This window comes from Podarcis filfolensis (assembly GCF_964270895.1).
Source record: "Podarcis filfolensis genome assembly, chromosome: 7".
NCBI lineage: Eukaryota > Metazoa > Chordata > Lepidosauria > Squamata > Lacertidae > Podarcis > Podarcis filfolensis.
The window spans coordinates 63182912-63203529 of record NC_139603.1 but is presented as its reverse complement, the minus strand read 5'-3'; the positions used below and the strand labels follow the sequence as shown (position 1 = coordinate 63203529).

The following is a 20618-nucleotide window of genomic DNA, read 5'->3' as shown; positions in this document are numbered from 1 at the left end:
GGCAGAGAGCAAAGACCACTTTTTAAAACCTTTCCAAGTTTCCAGAAGTTATTCAAGCCTTTGAATCGCCTCTTTAGTAAATCAGTAATTTAAGAAAGGTAACTATTTATTTTGAAAATATTATACATAAAGTGCAGATATAAGTCATGCCAATATGCAGCATTTTTTTTTTCAGGAGACTAACTTTGAATAAATGGCTAATGTCATAGTTGTGCCCATCAAGACCGACTATCTTACTGAATTTTGTATGCCTCTACAGGAGTGTCCCATTCCCTGTACTTCAGAGCTCCTGCTGAATGTCACTCAAAGCAACTGTCAATCGTTTGATTTTCTCTTCCATGGCCTTTTTATTGCTTGCAGTCTCTTGCAAGAGCTGACGCATTTCTTCTTCAACTTGGTAAACCTGAAATAAAATTTACATCTGTTATGAACCACACCTGTTGTAAACTTGTGGTCTGTTTGTGCAATGAAAGATACGTAAGATATAATAGGAACTTTTTCATTTTTTCTGAAGATGTTATAGAAAGGTGGGTAGAAGTTTGAAATCGGCTGAAGAGGTTACATTTGCGAAAGCACCAACATACATTTCATGGAGACTACGTAAAAGGTAATGCCTATCGTGCAAAACCCATTACACTTAAAAAAGTTAAATATATACTTTAAATGTATACAATAATGAAACATTAATGGGCTGCAACCAGGGAAAAGCATACATACAGCGGCTGATGGAAGCCGACAGCCTTTTCAGACTCCTCCCCTCAACACCCTCCTGGCTTAGTAGGATTCCCCAATTCAGAGGTTGTCAACCTTTTTGAGTCCGCAGCTCCCTTCACCAACTACATTCTCTCCGCGGCATCCCTAAGGGGCTTAGGAGCCCTGTTATGTCACCCCTTGCCTACAGTGTCAGTAGCCTCTCACCCGTTCTCAAACACCCTCCCTTGTGGAGGCCTTCTCCCCTCTCCTTGGGAGTCCCTGGTCTCTGAGCTCCCTCTACACCAAAGAGAGGTGCCTCTCAGAGGTACCATTCGCCTGCGGAGCTTATAGCCAGGGCTGCTGCAGTAGACAGCTGTGCAAGCCTTTGGGAGGCAGAGACACAAAAGGGCATCAGAGGAGGGAGGGAAGGAAAGAGGGACAGAGGTCAGTGTTGCCCGTGGCACCCCTGAGCATCATTCAAGGCACCCCAGGGTGCCCACGGTGCACTGATTGAAAACCACTGCCTCAACCCTTTTTTGGGGGGGGGGAAGGACACGAGCTACTGGGGAAGACAAGAAAATCGGCTTCTGCCAACCCCCTTTTGTAGGCTTTTATTTAGATCCATTCCAATTTTCAGTAAAAGTTCCTCACAAAGACAGAGGACCACTACCATGTACCTGCACTGACTAACTAGAGAACACATTCATTCTTAAACTAATTTCACTCAAACTTCCAAAAGTTTCCTAATGGGAAATTACAAAAAAGGGTCTCTAGCAGCCCTTTCATTTAATTTTTTAAGAATGAACAACCAACCACTGTTACTGAGAATTATGCAGTGTGCTTTTCTAGATCTATCAGTACAAATATGACTTTCAGCAAGGCATCACTCGTCAACCTTAAGGCCACGTGAATATTCAGTAATAGGCAGCAGCCAGCCCATAGAAGCTTTACAGGTTAAGCCCCATCACCTTGAATACAGACTGGGAGTGAATGGTAGTGGGTGACATTGTCAAAAGAACGAATTTTGTGTATTTTTTTCTGATCCAACTATATCAGAAGGTGGGCTTTCCATATCCTGCATCCGCTGATCATTCTTCTGCGGTAGCTGCAGTAATCAAGGAGTTATCTACACATTGTTAGCAAACAAAAACTAGTAGATTTATTTGCTTAATGTGTTTTTTAAAAGTGAAACAACATTTGGGTGCTTTTAGCATTATCTATCACCTTTTTATTTGCTGCCGCAATTTGTTGTTGCTTTTCATTTGCTAACTGCAGCAGTTCTGCTTGATGCGCTGCTAGCGTTGATTCAAGTTGTCTTCGGAAAGCATCATCCATAGAATGCAGCTTTTCCACCGCTGCCCTAAACACAAAATGAACTCTTAAACCGTATATCTATATCACTATTATTGAGATATGCATGTTGTGTAGAGGACTATTCTCCTACAGTCAGAAAAACATTATTTACTAAGTACATCCCAGTAACTCGTTCACATATTGTAAGCAGCATTTTCTGCCTGGATTTTTTCTACTGTAATCTCAATTTTCTAGATATTTTGTTACAGAAACCACATTAGCAGAGACTGTGTATGTATACACTAGAAATTTGGAGAAATATGTGAAGGGGGAAAAGCATGGATCTGTTGCAAGTTTAAACCATAAACTTCTGGGATGCCATCCATGCTTCCCATGAACAGAATTCCTTACTCAGGAAGCTCTGCTGAAAGGAAGAGTTGGGGGGGGGAAGGCAAATTTCCTCACCACCCACATTATTTCAATTCCTCTGGAGCAGCTGTTAGAAGGCAAAAGGGCCTATAGAGTAAGCAGTATCAGAAAAAAATGGCTTCTACCACATACGTCCAACCAAAACCTCTATTGGATTGGAAGTCCTTCTGTGAATGGAAAGAACCCTTTTTATTTTTCCCCACAGATAAAACAGAAATGTACTAGGTTTCCACAGGGGAACTCTTTTTACAAATACCAACAGATATTTATGTCACCTTCTAGAGTTCATAAAATTGGGCTAAAGAATTGTTTTCAAATTTTGTCAGGCTACAGGTGGTCCTTTATGAATTTTCAGTTTAATTAGGGATAAAAACAAACAGTATTGTAATGAAAGTTGTGAGCACCTTTCACCAATAGAACTTTCAATATATGCCATACTGCAAACGAAAAGCTTCCCCCAAAGCCACAACCGCCATTCAGGAAAGAAAATTTCTTTCTCTAATTTCTCTGAAAGACACCCTGTTCTGCAAGATCTTTCATGAAGAATACATACACCAAAAATCTGACTGTCTTGAATAAATTCACATTAATACAATCAGAAAGTCAAATATAGCAACTTACTTTTGTGCCTGAATACTTTTATCTCTCTCCTCAATCAGCTGCTTCTCTTTTATATCAAAATTTTCTTTCATTTGTTTGACTTGTGCTTCCAATTTGCTCAACAATCCTCCTTTATCTTGCCACTTTTTATTCATTGCACTGAAATGTAATGGACATTTTCACAGAAGCTTCAGAGACTTACTCGTGCTACAACGAAAACCATATCCCTACTTTTCAAGTTTTTGTAATAGGAAAAGAAACGTTACAGCTTCCCATTCTGCCTCAGTATGGCTTACTGACACTTTAGCATTACTAACATTAATTTAGCAGCATTACTAGTTAGTACCTATAAGTTTTCTTGATATCTTCAAGCTCTGCTTCTTTTTCCTGCAACTGCTGTTTGAGTTCCTCTTTCCTCTCATTTTGCCTTTCCAATTTTTCCATGAGATCATCCAACTGAGTCTCTCTTCCCTCTAGTTGCACCTGAAGTCTCTTCTGCATTTCAGTACTTTCTTCACGATGCTTTCTTATCTGCTCATCTCGGTCCTGTGAGGCCTTGAGAACAATTTTATCAATATATTTGCCCTGGACCACAGCTAAAACTTCAAGGTGCAAAGTGGATCAACAGGAAAAACTCTGCTTACTTAGTCTCCTATAGTTAAAAGCAGAGGACACTTGTCAGAAAAGAATGGCCATTATACCTCTATCACTGATGGACAACATTTTGAAGACAACCCATGCACAATTGTTGTGGAATTTCTTTGCTTTCCCCTCCTATATCATTACAAGAACCTTTATTGTATTCAGTATCTGTTTTCAGGCAAGTTTGTTAAAAAACAACAACCCTTACTTCTTTCAACTTTCTAATCGTTTCTGTTTGATCCTCCACTATTTTAGACTTAATCTTCAATGCGTCGTTGTTGCGCTCGTTTTGTTTTCTCAGGGTCTCATTCTCACTAGTTAGTACTTCTATTTTGGCTTCCAGTTTCCCCCGATCTTGAGCAAGAGATGCTCCTGGGGAGGGAGACACAAAACAAAGTCTATGTTTTCAGTGCTGCAGATAATGAAGTTAATTTGTCGCGTTAACAGATTGCAAAAAAGTCAAAAACACCCCACTCTTCTCCATGTCTGAAAATTAACATTGGGCATCCAGGCTTTCTTAAATGCCTCTTTGTTTAGGCTACTGTAGTAACTGTTTGAAAATTGTTGACCTATTTAGCTTAAGAATGAAAAAACACACCCAAGTCTCATTAACAGAACAACCTTTTCTTAGTAAATAGTATTTTGGAAATTCATTTCTGGAAAATCATGATACTGCTGGAAGGACACCTAGACACTATCAGCAGCTCTTATGCGTGTGATACAGGAGCATGCCAGATTGGGGATGAATGCCTCTACTGTGTAAAGCACTACCAAAACATAAAGCTGTGATGCATTAGGAAATAGATGCAAGCGATGCAGCTACGGAGCTTTTTGCCAGTACAGCCCATTGCAACACCGTTAGAATGTAGACACTTTGCATTCTTACAGAGGCTTAACATGCAGGTTTAAGTTTCACTTTGTTCTTTATCAGCATCCTACCAAAGCAGAATACAAGTATTTACCCTGTTGCGCCAACTCTTGTCCCCATATTTTCCTCTCCGCTTTTAATCCGTCAATTACAGATTCCTGGGCTGTTATCTGTGAAATAAGTTTTGATTTCTCCTGTTTAAGAAGCTCAAGTTGAATAGTCGCCTGTTTATCTTCCTCCACCATATTTTCAAGAGTTCGGATTTGACTCTGACAAAAAGAAAAAGGACATATGCCATTGTGAAAGAAGGCTTTCACTGTATTTGAAGCTGCAGTGCCATTCAATGTTTCATGCTGTTGATTGACAACAGTCTTCTGTGTATTAACACAAAATGCAGTGTACAGAAGACAACATACAAAAGTTAGATAAGCCTATTAATGCATACTCTCAAGTTGTGTGTTGTTTCTTGCTTCGATCTGACTAATTCTGCAATCTTCATTTTTTGTTCTTTTACCATGGATGTCAGCTCTTGGATTAGGGTGGCTGATTGCTTTTCTTTTTGCAGAGACTGAGCGAGAAGATGCTTATGTTCTGCCAGCTCGGCAGCAACATTGTCAAAGCCTTCTTTAACCTATTTCAGCAAGGGGAAACAAATTGCAAATTATGAGAAAGGTTATTGCTACGTGTGAGTTATTTCTTACACAATAAAAACTGCAAGGTAACTTTCGAATGAATGACAAGAGGTTAATTTGAAAACACATGACATTAAACACCAATATTACTTTGCATTTTAGGAATAGAGAGGCTCAATATTTATTCCAAATTATGAACTAAAAATGGATGCTGAATATCACCAGTTAGCAAAAAAAGAGAAAAGACTAAAAGCTATATATAAAAGCTATAGTAAGTTCCTCAATTTAAAATACAGTGGTGCCCCGCAAGACGAACGCCTCGCAAGACGAAAAACCCGCTAGACGAAAGGGTTTTCCGTTTTTCGATGCGCTTCGCAAGACGAATTTCCCTATGGGCTTCCTTCGCAAGACGAAAGCCCATAGGGAAATCTCCAGGACAGCGGGGAAGCACAGCGCGTCTTCCCCACTGTCCTCGGACCTCCTCCGAAGGCTGGCGGTGGGGCGTAGAGACCTCCTCCCGCCGCCAGCCTTCGGAAGGCTGCTCCGAAGGCTGGCGGTGGGGCGTAGAGACCTCCTCCCGCCGCCAGCCTTCGGAAGGCTGCTCCGAAGGCTGGCGGTGGGGCGTAGAGACCTCCTCCCGCCGCCAGCCTTCGGAAGGCTCCTCCGAAGGCTGGCGGTGGGGCGGAGAGACCTCCTCCCGCCGCCAGCCTTCGGAAGGCTCATCCGAAGGCTGGCGGTGGGGCGGAGAGACCTTCTCCCCGCGCCAGCCTTCGGATGGCTGTCCTGAAGACTTGCGGTGGGAGGAGGGTTTTCCTTCCCACCGCCAACATTCAGAATGCTGTTATGAAATCACTTCCTATAACACATTAGTTAGTTGCTAAAATACAATTATTGCAGTACGTGTGCAATGTATTTTAGCTTGACACAATTGAGCTTGGCAGTATCTGAAAATTAAAAAATTATATACAATACACTGATTTAAGCCAATAAAAACACAAAGCCTTTAATTTTATGCACTGAGAGTAAATCGCAGTGGGACTTACATTTGAGTAGATGTGTCTAGGTTTGCACTGGCAAGTTTCTTAATTTTGTAACTTGACAAGTGCAATCCTATCCACGTCTACACAGAAGCGAGCAGCATTGAGTCAATGGGATTTGCTCCAAAGCCAGTGCGTATTGCAGCCTGAGTGTATCCTCAAAGTTTGCATAAAAGCACTAATCAGTTTTATAGCAGCTAATTAACAGATATGTTTATTTAGTAAAAACTGAATTTATTTAGTTATTAAATTTATATACTGCCCTTCATCTGTAGATCTCAGGACGGTTCGCAACATAAAATTACAATATAAAAAACCCCCAAATATATGGATCTTATTGATTGTATTTATTTATTAAATTTATATGCTGATATATTTTCCTCCCAAAGAAACCCAGAACAGCAAACACATGTGTGATAAAATAATGCAATAAAATAAAAACACAGATAAAATAAAATGGGGTTCCAGAGCACAGACTCTTTAAAAATGTGGAATGAACTTATTGTTGCAAATGTACTGCTATGAAAAAAGGACAACCATTTCTGTTTTAGCAGAAGAATTCCTAATATAGATCTCCTCATACACTTTCTATTTATTACCTCAGTAAATCTTCTGGCCTCTATCGTTAATGCAAAACGAAACTCATCCTCTAGATCCTTATACTTTTGGTGCAGCAGAGTATTCTTCCCCTGCAATTCTTTAATATGATGTTCGTGCCTCTGCTGCTCTCTGGCCACTTCTTTTGACAAAGCTTCTTGGAATTCTGAGCCGGTCAATGTAACTCTAGTTTCAAGTTCTTTTCTGGAATAACAAGACCTATGAGTGAGAAGCTACACAGTAAAATAAATGAGGAGTGCATGTCTGCAGATGGGAGTTCTTCCATACAGTGGTACCTCGGATTACATACGCTTCAGGTTACATACGCTTCAGGTTACAGACTCCACTAACCCAGAAATAGTGCTTCAGGTTAAGAACTTTGCTTCGGGGGGGCCACTAGGGGGCGCATCGGAAGATGGCTGACAATAACATCTCTCCGACCCACACGAGGTAATTTGGAGGCTATGATGGGAGTAATTAGCCTCCCTACCTCCCCCCCCCCCCAGGATGGTGGGGGGGACTGCCCTTGCCTGCTGTGCCCTATACCACCCCCGAATTTGTGGGGATGGGGGCACTAGGCACAAAGCCCTCCTGTGGGATTCTGGCACTCCTGGACGCCGTCCCTGATCCGTGCCACTAGCTGCAAGAACTTCAAAAGAAACAATTTGGATGAAGGAATGCACATATCTCAAGGAAGGAGGGGGAGTAAAGACTGCTAACAGAAGAGATCTCTGATAAAACAAGACAAGAATAAAACATGAGAAGATACGCCAAGACTCGGTATGGCAAATGACTGATGGGGAAGGGGGAAAAACTTTCCTTTCTTTCCTTATGTGATTAAACAAGAATCCCCTCCCCTCACGAGTCAGAATTGTCGTTTTAAGGACTTAAGCTGTGGATTTACGGCTGTGTGGAGATAAACTTTCGAACCAAAGCATGTTTTAAGAAGAGCGTGGAATGTATAAGAGCTTTGGAATGACGCAGTTAAAAATGCCGTCGCCATATTGGGAAGTTCTGTCAGAAGACTTAAGTCTGAGAGGAGAAATAGAGAAATAGATCTGTTTTTATATTGTGGGTGAAACTCCTCAGTGGGACTTAAGAATGACAGTTCTGTAATTAATGATGGAAAGAGCGCTGTTATCTATGAAGGTGATGATATATGGAAACCATCTCGATATGAGGATTGGAAGAACGGAAAATTCACACAGGATTATTATTGGTGTTTATCGGCTTAAGGAGACTATCAGAAGAGATCATAAAGAAAAAAGAGAAAATATATGAACAAGATGTGATGTGGAAACAGCAAGATAAGACTGGATAGAATTATGAACTCTGTTTGGACTGATTTGGATTGATTTGGACATTAACGCAGTAGCAAGAAGATGATCAGAATCCCCCTTCGGATCTTGAAATATGGGTCCCCCCAACAAAATTTAAAATTCGGCTTTGTAATTCGGAATTTATGTGATGTGATTTAATTTGATTTGATTGGCCGGTTAATAAAAATTATTTTTTTTTAAAAAAAAGAACTTTGCTTCAGGATGAGAACAGAAATCGTGCTCCAGCAGCGCGGCAGCAGCAGGAGGCCCCATTAGCTAAAGTGGTGCTTCAGGTTAAGAACAGTTTCAGGTTAAGAACGGACCTCCGGAAAGAATTAAGTACTTAACCTGAGGTACCACTGTACTTCTTAGTTCTTAGATACCACGTATGCAGAGATGAGGCTCAAATTATTCTTGAGATCACAGATGTTAATTAAGATACAAGACTGCCTGGATAGCACTTTACTTACAACCATTTCTTACCACCAGGACTTGCTCCCTTTAAAAAGGCATCTTTGCCTGTTTATAATCTTGCTAAAATCAGCAAATGGTAGTTTTGGTTTGCTGGGAAAACCTAATGAATTCTTCTGTATGAAGGACAGAATTAACTGTCTCTGCACTCTTTCTTTTAATAGAATATTCTACTGTCTGACCATGGGAATAACTACATGCAGAAGTTTTAGCCTTGGTTGTTATGCCCAACCAAGGAATCCCACTTTCAAAACTTGCAAAATGCTTTCTGCAAGAGAAGGTGTCTGAATTAGAAAAAGATAAATTTACAGCACAATCCTAACCACAACTACTCAGAAGTAAGTCCCAACAACTTAAATGGGGCTTTAGACTACAGCTAAGTGCAGGCTAGTCTATTTTCAACAACACAAGGCTGAACTTTTTTTTAAAATGCACAACTAATGTATACCTGTGCTTTCTGGATTGTCTTGAGGCACATACCTGTGTTCCTGCTCTCTCAGCATAAGAAGTTCATGGACTTGTTCCACCTTCTCTTTTTGTTGCTGCAAAGAAATTCGAAGCAATTGCACTTCTCTCTCAGAAGCTGAAACTTTTAATTCTGCAGCTTGAATTTGCTTCCTCTGTGCAATGTATCAAAAGGAGATAAGGAACACTCTATCATGGTTGCTGCGAGTTGGCACTACAAGCAAAACATCTTGGCGGAGCTGCCAGCTTCACCGTGAGACATCCTGGAAAACTCCTGATGTTCATCTTTCTGGCTAGCATGTACTCCTACCCCCTAAAAAACCCACGTAGCAGTTGGGCTTGAAAACAGCCTTATGTCAGGAGCAATGCAAGAGAGTTTCAAGTCAAATTGCCATGCGGTTGTGTGTGTGTGTGTGTGTGTGTGTGTGAGAGAGAGAGAGAGAGAGAGAGAGAGAGAGAGAGAGAATGGCAGGCAGGCAGAGGCAGACAGATTGAAGATGGAGAATTAAGCATCAATATTTCTATCCTCAGCTGCAAACTCCATGAAGATCTGGCTCTGGTTTTGCCCTCCTTTCCTATATCTGCTTTTTGATGTAGCACAACTAGCATGTGGCACTGGGAGTTGGGCAGAAGGTACCATGGCTCTCAGGCTGAAAGAGCTTCCCCTCCCATGGAATACACTTTTACATTACTCCCCATGCCCCCCAATCACATCTTTCATTGTTTGGCTCACACTCATATCCACAGTACCATTCAATAGCTTTATTCAACATAAAGTTGAACATAATTAGCCACACATCCCTGCAATTATACAGGAAGCTTTTGAAGGTCTTTCAAATTTCAGTGATGCCCTGTGCAAGGTCAAGGATAGCCCCCCCCCCAATCGCCTTCCGTTCTGCTTAATACACTATGTATGTCATAGTTGTAACATCATGTGGCGCCCCCTAGGCTCAGTGCCCACTGTGGTGGAACTGGCTGTGCTGCCCTATAGCCAACTCTGGCTTTTGTACGAATGGAGCTGCACAAGGTTTACTGTGCGGCAACAATTTTTCCAGCTGTAGAGATTACAGGAACTGGATATGGTGATGCTCTCCCAATGCAGCCAATGCAAATGTAGGGTTATTTAGTTCTTTGCTCGATGTCATGTTACATCAGCAATGGGAGAACGAAAATGCTGACACTCCAGTGCTAGAACACACCAGATAAAACAGAATCTTAACATGCCAATGGTCTTAACCAAAATATGCTCTAGAAAATTTTGAGTTCCAAATCTATGTAGGAGACAGAATTTTGGCAGGTGCAACTCATCATGCAGAGGTGCTGAGAGATAAGATAAAATAGACCAGTTCTCCCTTACACCTGATTAACTGAACTGTAAGTACTAATTTTCTTCAGTGAGAAACAAAGGTTGTACCTCTGAAGCTTGCCGCTGTGCTCTTTGAGTCTCCACTTTGGACAGCGTTTCTTCTAAAGTCTGAAGTGCCTTTTGTTGATCCTCCACTTTATGTCGTGATTGATCTAGTTCCCTGTGAAGTCGTTCAACTTCATCTTTCAGATGCTGAATGTCCACCTGAAGTTTGGTTTTCGCATTTCTTTCTCTCAAAACCAGCTCTTTTAGCCTGAAAAACATCACGTTCATTCAAAATCACTATTTTTTCAAAGTAAGAAGTGGCGCTGTTTAGGAATGTATGAAGAGATGCCACCATAGTATTGTATAGCTTTTGATACTCAGTGTATCACTTAAGGTCAAATCATAGTTTGCATTTCCAAAGCATATAGGCAAGCCATGCTTTAAACCTGCTCATCTGCTTCCCGACTCGCAGTACTCAGCTTCTGAGACTCACAGAACAGCAACCTCCAGAGGCAAAGGGCCAGACATAACTATGGCTTGTCCATTCAGATATCATGCCAGAACAGTTCAGCTTCCTTAACCATGATTTGGCATGATGTCTAAGTTGAGCTGTGGTTATAAAATGGATTGAATTTTTACTTATTAAAATTATTTTATACCACCTTTCGTTTTAAAAACCAAGGCAGATTATAGGAAAATAAAAAAGCCATTTTAAAAAGCCATATCAGCAAACATCAGTTGCTATTAAAATAGCCAGAAATGCTAGGATCCGGTATTAACAGTCAGGAAAAGCTTGGGTGAAGAGGTATGTTTTTAGTCAATGGCAGAAGCACCCAACAGTCGGTGCCTAAGTGATCTCCGGTCAAATTACTGTTTCGTACAGTATTTGTCATGCTCCCCACCTAAGCAATGAGTTGTATTAATAGTTGATAGAACTAAGTCTTTAAGTGAGGAGGGGAAAGCTTTTCCAGAAGGGCAACGAGAAAGCACTCAAAGTTCAAGAGGCAGAACTGTAAATATTTAACCCAGGAGTTAAATCATCTGCCTAAAACTACTGGAATATACTTTGGCATCCAGCTTTGTGCAGCTTCAGCATTTCTGCATCAAGCTTGTAGAAGACCTTATGTTGCTGTATTCCAAGGGAGATTCTATCTGGCACAGTAGTGCTCATGCTAAATTGCAGGGTTTCAGGGAGGAGCATTTTTCAGTCTTACCTGGAGAAGCCAAGGACTGAGCATGGAACCTTTCCCATGTAAAGCATATTCCTCTACCACTGAGCTATGGCCTCCTTGTCAAATCCTCATAGCAAGGTCCAGGTATGTCCATTAGGGTTGTGCATATTTCAACATTCCCACAAGTACAGAACACACAAAACTTGAGAATAGATGCTGAATTCAGCAGCTTGGCTTTCCTTCACAGAAAAACAAGCAACTTTTCTGTTCTTATAGGCTGAAAAGGATGTGGAATTATCCAAGTGACAAACATTCACAAGAAGGTGAGTGGGAACTGCAAAGGTAGCTTAATAGCAAACACAGCCCAATATATATTTTAAGTGGACATGTTCATCGTCAGGAAATAATGGCCTGATTCACACATTACACTAAGCCATGGTTTGTTTGACAAACCACAAGTTTGCCACAAGTATGAAGTTGTCCCACAGATGATCATACAAACCACTTCAGAGGATTATAGAAACCATGGCTTGTTTCTACAAAGTTTGTTCTGCAGCTGCTATGGCCTTTGTAGTTCAGTGATCAAACAAACCTTAGCTAAGGAAGGGTTCATATGTAATGTCAAGTCACAGTTAAAACAAACCAAGGTGCACAAGCCAACAGCAACAAGCTATGCCTTCACATATTGCTGGCAGTAACAAACCATAGCTAAGCTACAGGAAAGGGCTCAGATGATGTTTTTCAAAAGCCCATTGGTAAATAAACCAAGAATTAGCATTTTGTGCAAACCAGACCAATATCTGAAATGCAATGTTGTAAAAGTAATATTCTTTTTTTGAAGGATAAACTATGCATAGAAGTTTTGCAGATAATCCTCAGAGTTATTCACGTATATTCAAATGCCAGAAGTGCTAACAAGGATTTTTCAAACACACTTCAAAATTATTTGAAGGCAAAGTCAATTATAATATTGCTAATAGTATCGCCCTGATGATGAGGTTGATCAGTTTTCTGAAAAGCTGCACCTCCATCTATCTTTGACACAATTTGTTCTTCTGTTGAAGAGTAGTAGCACAGAACAGGATTGTGGAAGATTTATAGCCTAAAACACACTGAAAGTTATTGATTTGCAAATAAACCCACAAACACCTACAGAAACTAGTTGTATTTTATTGCTCTAAGATACTCCCTCTCTGTTGCCTGAAAAAATGCAAGTGGGGAAAAAACTGGTACTAAATTAATTTTCAGAAGGTCATTTGAACATGCTGGATCCTTACCGGTCTGTAGTATACACGGCCATACTTTGAATACCCTTTTCTTCTTTTGCTTGGTCCTGCAGCTCTTTGATATTTTCTCTCAGTTTCTTTTCAGCTTGTTCAGCCTTCCACCTTTTTTCTCTCTCCTGATCCAGCTCTTGAATTAGTGCCTGAACAAGACAGAGATCCCATATATTCCAAAGGAGAAACTACAAATGCAGAAGAATTGCTTCTACTAAGAAGAAAGGTGGATGCATTTTGGGGCAGGAAGGGTGTTGGCGCTGAAGGGAGATGATAGACACCCACTTTATTCTCCCGAAAGATAACGTGCTATATGGCCATGACTCCAACACTGCAGGCTGCCACACTATAGGAAGGGTTTAAAAACTAGGCTACTAGACAGTTAAGGCAAAGGGATTGCTTTCACTTAAGAACTAACAAATCCCAACTTTAAAAACCAATATTGGGCATATCAAGAAATGATCTACTTCAGCTCCAAATAAGTAGAAGAATGAAGGTCAGCAAAGGTAAAATCTAGTAATGCGGGAAAACAAACAATGGGTTTCATAAAAGCATGAGAATGTCCGTGTGGCAATGCTAGTCAGGTGCATGCTGCAAAAGAAAAGCCAGTATGTAGAATGCTGAAGGAGGTGCTGATGCAAGGAAAAAACATGAGAAAGCAGATGTGAGAGATGTACTGCACTTCAAAGTTTAGTCGCTCTCTGTACCATAAGCTGCTTCTGAAAATATCTCTACAGATGTATTTCTGTGATCCTATAGTGATATCTATAAGCCGATTCAGCTGCAAGAGATCCTGTGGACCAACAGCTAGAACACTCATGTTGCCTTACAAGTTTAGGGGTTCTCTCCACTTTGATTTAGAAAGTTACTCCTCCTTCTGTTGATCAATATTTATATTAGTGCCAGTTTTTATGGCTAGTGTGAAAACCATGTTAGCCTTAAGTACCTTGAAATAATAAAATATTAAAATATACCTACCCTGTAAGTGGACTCTTCTTGAATACTGGAATCTAAACGTTTTAGTTTTTTCATGTGGTTTTTCTGCGCACCCAAATTCTTGGGCGATTTCCCCACTAAATCTGAGCTCGGAACTTCTGAAGTTGGACTTGAATTTTCTTCCTCTTTAACTTGAGATCCTCGAATTTTTGACTTTACACAAGTCTGCTCTCCTGCCCTAAAACGATACATAAATTAAACTCACACATCAATACTTGGACAAAAAAACTTCCAGATGTTACCAAATACATTTAGAATGCCTTCTAAATATTTAGGATAATTTTCTGTGCTTTTACTTGATCATAAATGAGCACACAAAACCATTTCGGTTTTATTTTTAACACCGAAACTGCTCTCCAATTGAACTATTATTATTATTTATTAAATTTGTATATCGCCCTATACCTGCAGGTCTCAGGGTGGTTCACAGGATAAAACCATGATATAAAAACACAGAATACATAAAAGACAAGAACACCCCCCAACCCCAACCCCCCACATTTTAAAAGGCCATTGAATGTCAGTCAACCAAAGGCCTGGTTAAAGAGAAATGTTTTTGCCTGGCGCCTAAAGGTGTATAATGAAGGCACCAGCTGAACCTCCCTGGTGAAGAGTATTCCACAAATGGGGAGCTATTGCAGAAATGGTCCATTCTCGTGTTGCCACACTCTGGACTTCTTGTGGAGGAGGCACAAAGGGCCTCAGAAGATGATCTCAGGGTACCAACTAGGAGTAACTAAAAAGTCCACTTAAAACATTGTTTTAGACATGCCTATTCAGAAGTAAGTCCACCGAGTTCAATGAGGCTTACTCCCAAGTAAATGGATAAAAGACTGCATGTGAATATGGAAGCACACATCAACGAACTGAAGATACCTGTCTGTAATTTTGCCTCTCTGAGAATGGTACTTTGTAGACGAAGTGGCTTTTCGATAACTGGGGATCTTGCTTCTTTTAGCTACCTTTCTGTTCTCTTTCCCACTTTCACCACCACTCTCTGAAGTGAGATCTGTGTCCCTTTTTGCTTTGAGAACATTAACAGCAACGCCAGCCTTTGAAGTATTAGTCACCTAAAAATAAAAGGATTTAGAGTTCATTTTTTATCTTACTTGATCTTTAGACCTATTACTTTTAGACAGTCTTGGGTAGCTGATTACACTGAATGCCACTTACAGCAGGATAATCTGTGAAAATGTATTAACTCCAAAAGTAAGAAGTGTCCATTATTACTTCAAGCAGCAATTAAGCGAGGTTCTTCTCCCCTTTAAGTTCCCAAAATACCCAGCCTAAGCTCCTTGACTGCAAGCTTCAGCACTTTCCACTCAGACCATAAGAACAATTTTGCTCTCAAGCGCATGACTCATACTGCACTCTGAATCTTATTCGCACTGCAGTTCTGGGACTACAGAAGCTCAAGTGGCTTGCTGATCATACTCTGTCCGAAGTCATGGACTACAGACCTTTCAATTCAGACCTTTGGTATTAAAGCAAGGAGAATGAGCCAGAAGCAACCAAATGGGAAAAAAATTGTTTCAGGCAAGTCAGTTGGTAGCTTTGCTGCAGTCATTCCAAGCCTCTGCAATAGGTGCACAATATATAATCTATATGTATGTCACATGGAGCAACTGTTTCAAATATAACTACGGCTGGATCTACACTGATCTGTAAAAATGTTATTAAATAAAACATTATATAACTCTCAATGCAGTTTCCCATTGTCGAAGGCTCGCTGCTCCACAGCGCCCTCAGTTGTCGCATTTTAAAAATGCATTTCAACGTTATAAATGAACAGTGTAGATCCATCCTACATTCGGGGAAGGGCTGTAGCTCAGTGGTAGAACATCTGCCTTTCAGAACAACCCAAGTTTAATTCCCGGCACCTCCAGGTCAGGCCGGGAGAGATGCAAAGTCAATGTAGACAACACTGAACTAGATGGGCCTGTTGTCTGACAAGGTACAAGGCTGCTTCGTATGTTCCAATGTTCATCAGCAAACAGACATTTGTCAAGCCAGAGGGGGAAATGTAAACTGTTACCTTTTCCAGCAGCTGTGATATCTGATCCTCTAGTTTTTTTATTCTCATGTCACTGTCCAGTTTAATTCTTTCTGGCTCAGAAGAGGATATGCCCTCAGGGGAAGAGCTAGTGGCGGGCCAGGTTGGCGTACAGGCACGCTGGCGAAACTGAGCTAACACCTCATCAATACGGGGTGTCATCACTGGCAAATTGATACAAGTCTGTTTAAAAGAAACAAAGCATAAGTGATGAGGAGTGGGGGGGACGTACACTGCTTTGACATTTTCAAAGACAAAAAGGCCCCTCTCCACTGCCCCCCCCCACACACATGCAGGAGTCACAGCACCTCATCATCATCTGCAGGAGAACTGGATGAAGCCAAGCAGTCCAAAAGGCCTTCTAAGCACTTCAGATCTGTTGAATTTGCTTCTGCCAAGTTTACTGGTTCACCAAATATATTCCTTCCATCTAGGATGGTTAGCTGGGGTAAAGCCTGCAGGAGGATCTCTCTGTAGCCTAAGAAGAACAGAGAAGCTATTAAGCTCCATGCTTCAGTCTAAACATCACCAACAGTGAGGCAAATTCATTTCAGTATAACATATCTGATTATCCCAATACCAGAGGGATGGGGAACCAGTTTCTCTACCAGATGCTTTGGGCTACGACTCCCCATCATCCCAAACAATTGGCTGTGCTGGCTGAGGCTGATGGGAGTTGGAATCAAGTATCTGGAAGGTCACAGGTTCCCTATCCCTGTATTATCTGAAACATCATTCACTGAAGAACTAAATTATAGGCTCCAATCCCTTCCTGAGATGTTCTTCTGGCAGCCGAAAGCCTCAACCACTCGCAGAAGGGCTATTTCTGAACGGAGCAAAAGAGCACCGCATGAGAAGATTTCAAAGCAGTTCTGCCATTTGTCCAAGCTCTTTCTCAAGACTTTTTCATTGTCCACTGAACTTTATATGGTACAGTCTGCGTATGTTTTTCATACTGCAGTGCACCCTCACAAATACTTTGCTTATTAAAATACTTACAACTCGCCCTATAATGGATCTCAGGGTGGAATATGAAAACAGCAAATTGCAAACCCGCTATAGCCAATAATTTTAAAATCAAGCAAAGATCAATACTAAGCTGCAGTCAAAAGTTTCCCCGGTGCTGAACTAAGATCAACACTAGCGTCAGCCTGGCCTCTGAGGGGGAGACATTCTATAACTGGGGTGCCACAGCCACGCTGCATGAAGTCTTCTGCAACCTTAACACAATAATTCATGGACCAGCACTTGTGCTTTTCTCTTTTCTGCCAACAGTTATCTGGGTCCAAGTCATGATCTGGTGATCAGCTGGAAATGCCAATCTTCAAAATGCAAACAGAGTAAGTCGTAAATGTTTCCTGTGCACCACTCTTACCTATTTTTGCACACACTGGATTACTTTTTCCACTCTTCTCCAAAGAAAGATTTGACAGATACTGTAATCCCACCAAGCACTGGAGTAAATGGTTAATATTACTTATACAATTGCCGTGTAGCTCAAGAGAACTAATTTTAAAATTGGCTCCACGAAGATACAAAAGTCCTGTAAAAACAGACACAGTATGTCAAAAAACATTTTCAACAAGAAGGCGTGTAAAGGAAATCCCTTCTGGATCAAGCCAAGGGCTCATCTAGACCAGGATCAGGGTCTCACAATGGCCAAATGTGATTCTCAGCAACAGGAATTTGGAAGCATAGTGGAGGTAAAACATAGGCATCATGGCTAATAGCCGCTGATGGTCTCAGCCTCCTTGAATTTGTCTAATCCTCTGTTGAAGCCATCCAAGTTGGTAGCCATCACTGTTTCCTGAGGGAATGTTCTGTAGCTGAAACGATGTGTTATGTGGAAAAAGTTATTCCTTTTAGAATAAACCACTTTTCTTCCTTTTCTTTTGTAAAATATCCCATGAATACTTTATTGGCAATTGTTAGATGTATGCAGCAGCAATAACAATTCTCGCAAAGCCATCATGGGAGTTAAGTCACATCAAACATAGTAAGACTTACTTCCAAGTAGATATGCAGAGGGGTGAGCTGCAAAAATCTCTTACCTGTAAGGTCATGTATGCGGTTGTAAGACAAATTCAATCTAGTTAAGTTAAACAGCTTTTCCAGTCCTGCGAAAGAAAAAGGTAAACAAAACAAAAAAATCACTGACCACAGAGATCAGATAAAGAATATATGCCATTAAGATAATGTAGAAAAAAGATAAAGTCGCAACAGTTACAGGGGTCCACAGTTTAAGGTTGGTCGGCAGCCAAGCCAGAATTTATGGTTACTGTCTCTTGTTCCTGACCTCACATTATGTCCTTACTGTCCTGGGCTCCTTTGGGAGGAAGAGTGGGATATAAATTTAATAAACAAATTATGTCTCCAGTTCTGAGGTCCAACACAATTGTAAGACGACACCCCCACCACTTTCTATCTCAGCTTGGAACTGGGGAAGGAAACTGAGGATTGTTTGAGGACTGGGCTAGCGAAGCACTTGGAGCATCTTGACAAAGTTGCCAAGCACCACCATAGGAATCCACAACTTTCCAATCCAGCTTGGAGAGGGATCTTCCTTTTATAATTATTTATAAAACAAAATAGCATGAGTTTTTATAAGAACGTTTAACTAAGTCCCGGTTCTAGGAGAAAGGCATAAATGAATAAAATAAATAATAATAATAAGTTCACAAGCCAGTGGGTTGTGTTTGAGTGAGAAACGAACAAGTTACAAACCAGGTGTAGGGTACTGGATGTTGCTGAACTACAACTCCCAACATCCCCAGTCATTGGCTATGCTTGTTAGGGCTCATGAGAGCTGCAGTTCAGCAACACTGGGAGGGCCAGAGGTTCCCCACCCCTGCCATAAACTAGAGTTTGCAATTGAACAAACAGTAAACCAGCACACACTGTTGAACTGCTCCTACTGCATTCCTCCTGAGCACAAGTAGGAGCAACAAACCTCAAGCCTTGGCTTATTGTAACATGTGAACCAGGATTTGGAGTTTATTTGTGTAATCTCACTGTATACAAGTTGTACAAGTGACAATAAAGTATTTCAGTTTCCTCTCTAAGCAAACCAGGATCTGAAGCCAAGCACTGGTTCACACACTGTAGTAAGCCAAGGCTTGTGATTTGTTACTCCTGCTTGCACCAGGGGAGGAGTACAGCAGGAGCGATCTGGAAGCTTGCACTAGCACTGGTTTTCCGTGTCACCCAAACACAGTCATTGCATGCAACATGCACACTAGGAACAGAAAACCAGTCAAGCCAAGGACTAACCTTCAACCTTTGTTATCAAGTTGCAAGCTAAGTTTAAGGTACGCAGGTTGGTCAGGGAACTCAGCCCTTCAATCCGATGTATGCGATTGGATGAGAGATCCAGATGCTGCAAGTTCAACATATGATCAAGACTTTCAATTCTGGAAATCTGGTTACAGTGCAAGTTGAGCGTATGAAGTTCTGAGCTTAAAGGTATCTCCGCTAAACTACAAATGAAAAAGCAAATGATATTAGGATGTAATAAAAAAAAAATTTTTTGGGGGGGGAGGGAAATAGAGAATCCTAATTAATAAAAATAAGCAGTAAGTAGCCTATCTCAAATGGTCTGCAAGGCAGGTAAGCATGGTCATTTCCAGTGCTCAGGCCTCGCTCTCTACTCTGGCTACTTGTGCTCAATTAGGCTGCACTCGCTTGGGGATGAAAGCCAATGTGACGTATGACCAGCTTTCTGCTTGGACTAGGGAGAGATGCAAGTTCAGATCCCCACGCAGTTGTGAAAAGTCAATGGAGGATCCTGGGCCAGTTCTTCTTTCTCACTGCTACCCCACAGGGTTGTTGTTATGAGAATTAAACGGTGGAGCTGCCCATGCATTTTCACCCCGCTCTTCCCATAAGGTTCATCTCGCCACAACTTCCAATCTTCACAAGCCTGTGAATTAGGGTTATGCGCTGTGGGTTAAACCACAGAGCCTAGGACTTGCCGATCAGAAGGTCAGTGGTTCGAATCCCCACAACGGGGTGAGCTCCCGTTGCTCAGTCCCTGCTCCTGCCAACCTAGCCATTCAAAAGCACGTCAAAGTGCAAGTAGATAAATAGGTACCGCTCCAGCGGGAAGGTAAGCGGCGGTTCACCAGAAGGGGCTAAGTCCTGCTGTATGCCGGCTCCCTTGGCCAATAAAGCGAGATGAGCGCTGCAACTCCAGAGTCGGCCATGACTGGACCTAATGGTCAGGGACCCCTTTACCTATGCGATTAGGACGGCCACCAGTCCATTCACTTAAGCTTCATGTTTGAATGGGAATCTTAAACCCAGGCCTTGCTGGATAGTTGGTTCCTTTGGGACATTCAATATACTTCCAGAGCAATTTGTGGCCATTAACGTTAAAAACCCAGCCGTGGAAAATGTCCACGGAGCCTCCCTTGCCTGGATGCCCCAAGCTTCTTTCGCTTGATGGTTCATCCTGCCCTGCTGGGACCCGAACCAACGGATTCCTGCATTACGGGGGGTTGGACTAGATGACCCCTGGGAGCCCCTCCCAACTCTACGATTCTGACTCCGCTGCAGCCGCTCACCTCTTGACGCCTTTGTCCATGAGGCTGAGCTCCCCCGACGCCGCTCCGGGCTCCGCCATCCCGCTCCGGTCGGCGCCGCCTCTTCCCTCGGAGCTGCCCCTCCCCCTCAGCCGCCGCGGCGTTTGCCGCCCTCCGCTTCAAATCCCTCCCACCCCGTCGCT

General features: G+C 41.8%; 1 protein-coding gene across 3 annotated transcripts; it reads right to left on the bottom strand.

The window, feature by feature from the left end:
• Positions 1 to 88: 88 nt before the first annotated feature.
• LRRCC1 (leucine rich repeat and coiled-coil centrosomal protein 1) lies at positions 89 to 20618 on the bottom strand. Of its 3 annotated transcripts, none has more exons than XM_083623239.1 (19): positions 20458 to 20618; positions 19166 to 19371; positions 17947 to 18012; positions 17271 to 17438; positions 16204 to 16373; positions 15878 to 16078; positions 14719 to 14912; positions 13825 to 14020; positions 12847 to 12995; positions 10461 to 10665; positions 9062 to 9201; positions 6794 to 6995; positions 4971 to 5156; positions 4620 to 4794; positions 3866 to 4029; positions 3362 to 3570; positions 3037 to 3174; positions 1918 to 2053; positions 89 to 403 (listed from the first exon to the last, which is right to left on the bottom strand). In XM_083623239.1, the coding sequence occupies exons 1-19, from the start codon at positions 20514 to 20516 to the stop codon at positions 281 to 283; spliced, it is 3087 nt and encodes a 1028-aa protein (XP_083479365.1). In that variant the 5' UTR covers positions 20517 to 20618; the 3' UTR covers positions 89 to 280. The 3 variants fall into 3 exon arrangements, with proteins under 3 accessions (XP_083479365.1, XP_083479366.1, XP_083479367.1); XM_083623240.1 differs by having other exon boundaries at positions 9062 to 9123; positions 20458 to 20603; XM_083623241.1 differs by having other exon boundaries at positions 19166 to 19366; positions 20458 to 20543.

Coding starts and splice junctions, on each gene's coding strand:
- LRRCC1 (XM_083623239.1), bottom strand. CDS start 20,516: ATGGCGGAGCCCGGAGCGGCGTCGGGGGAGCTCAGCCTCATGGACAAA. Junction 14,021..14,718: donor AGAGGCAAAATTACAGACAG/GTATCTTCAGTT, acceptor GTATCGTTTTAG/GGCAGGAGAGCAGACTTGTG. Junction 9,202..10,460: donor CACAGCGGCAAGCTTCAGAG/GTACAACCTTTG, acceptor TACATTGCACAG/AGGAAGCAAATTCAAGCTGC.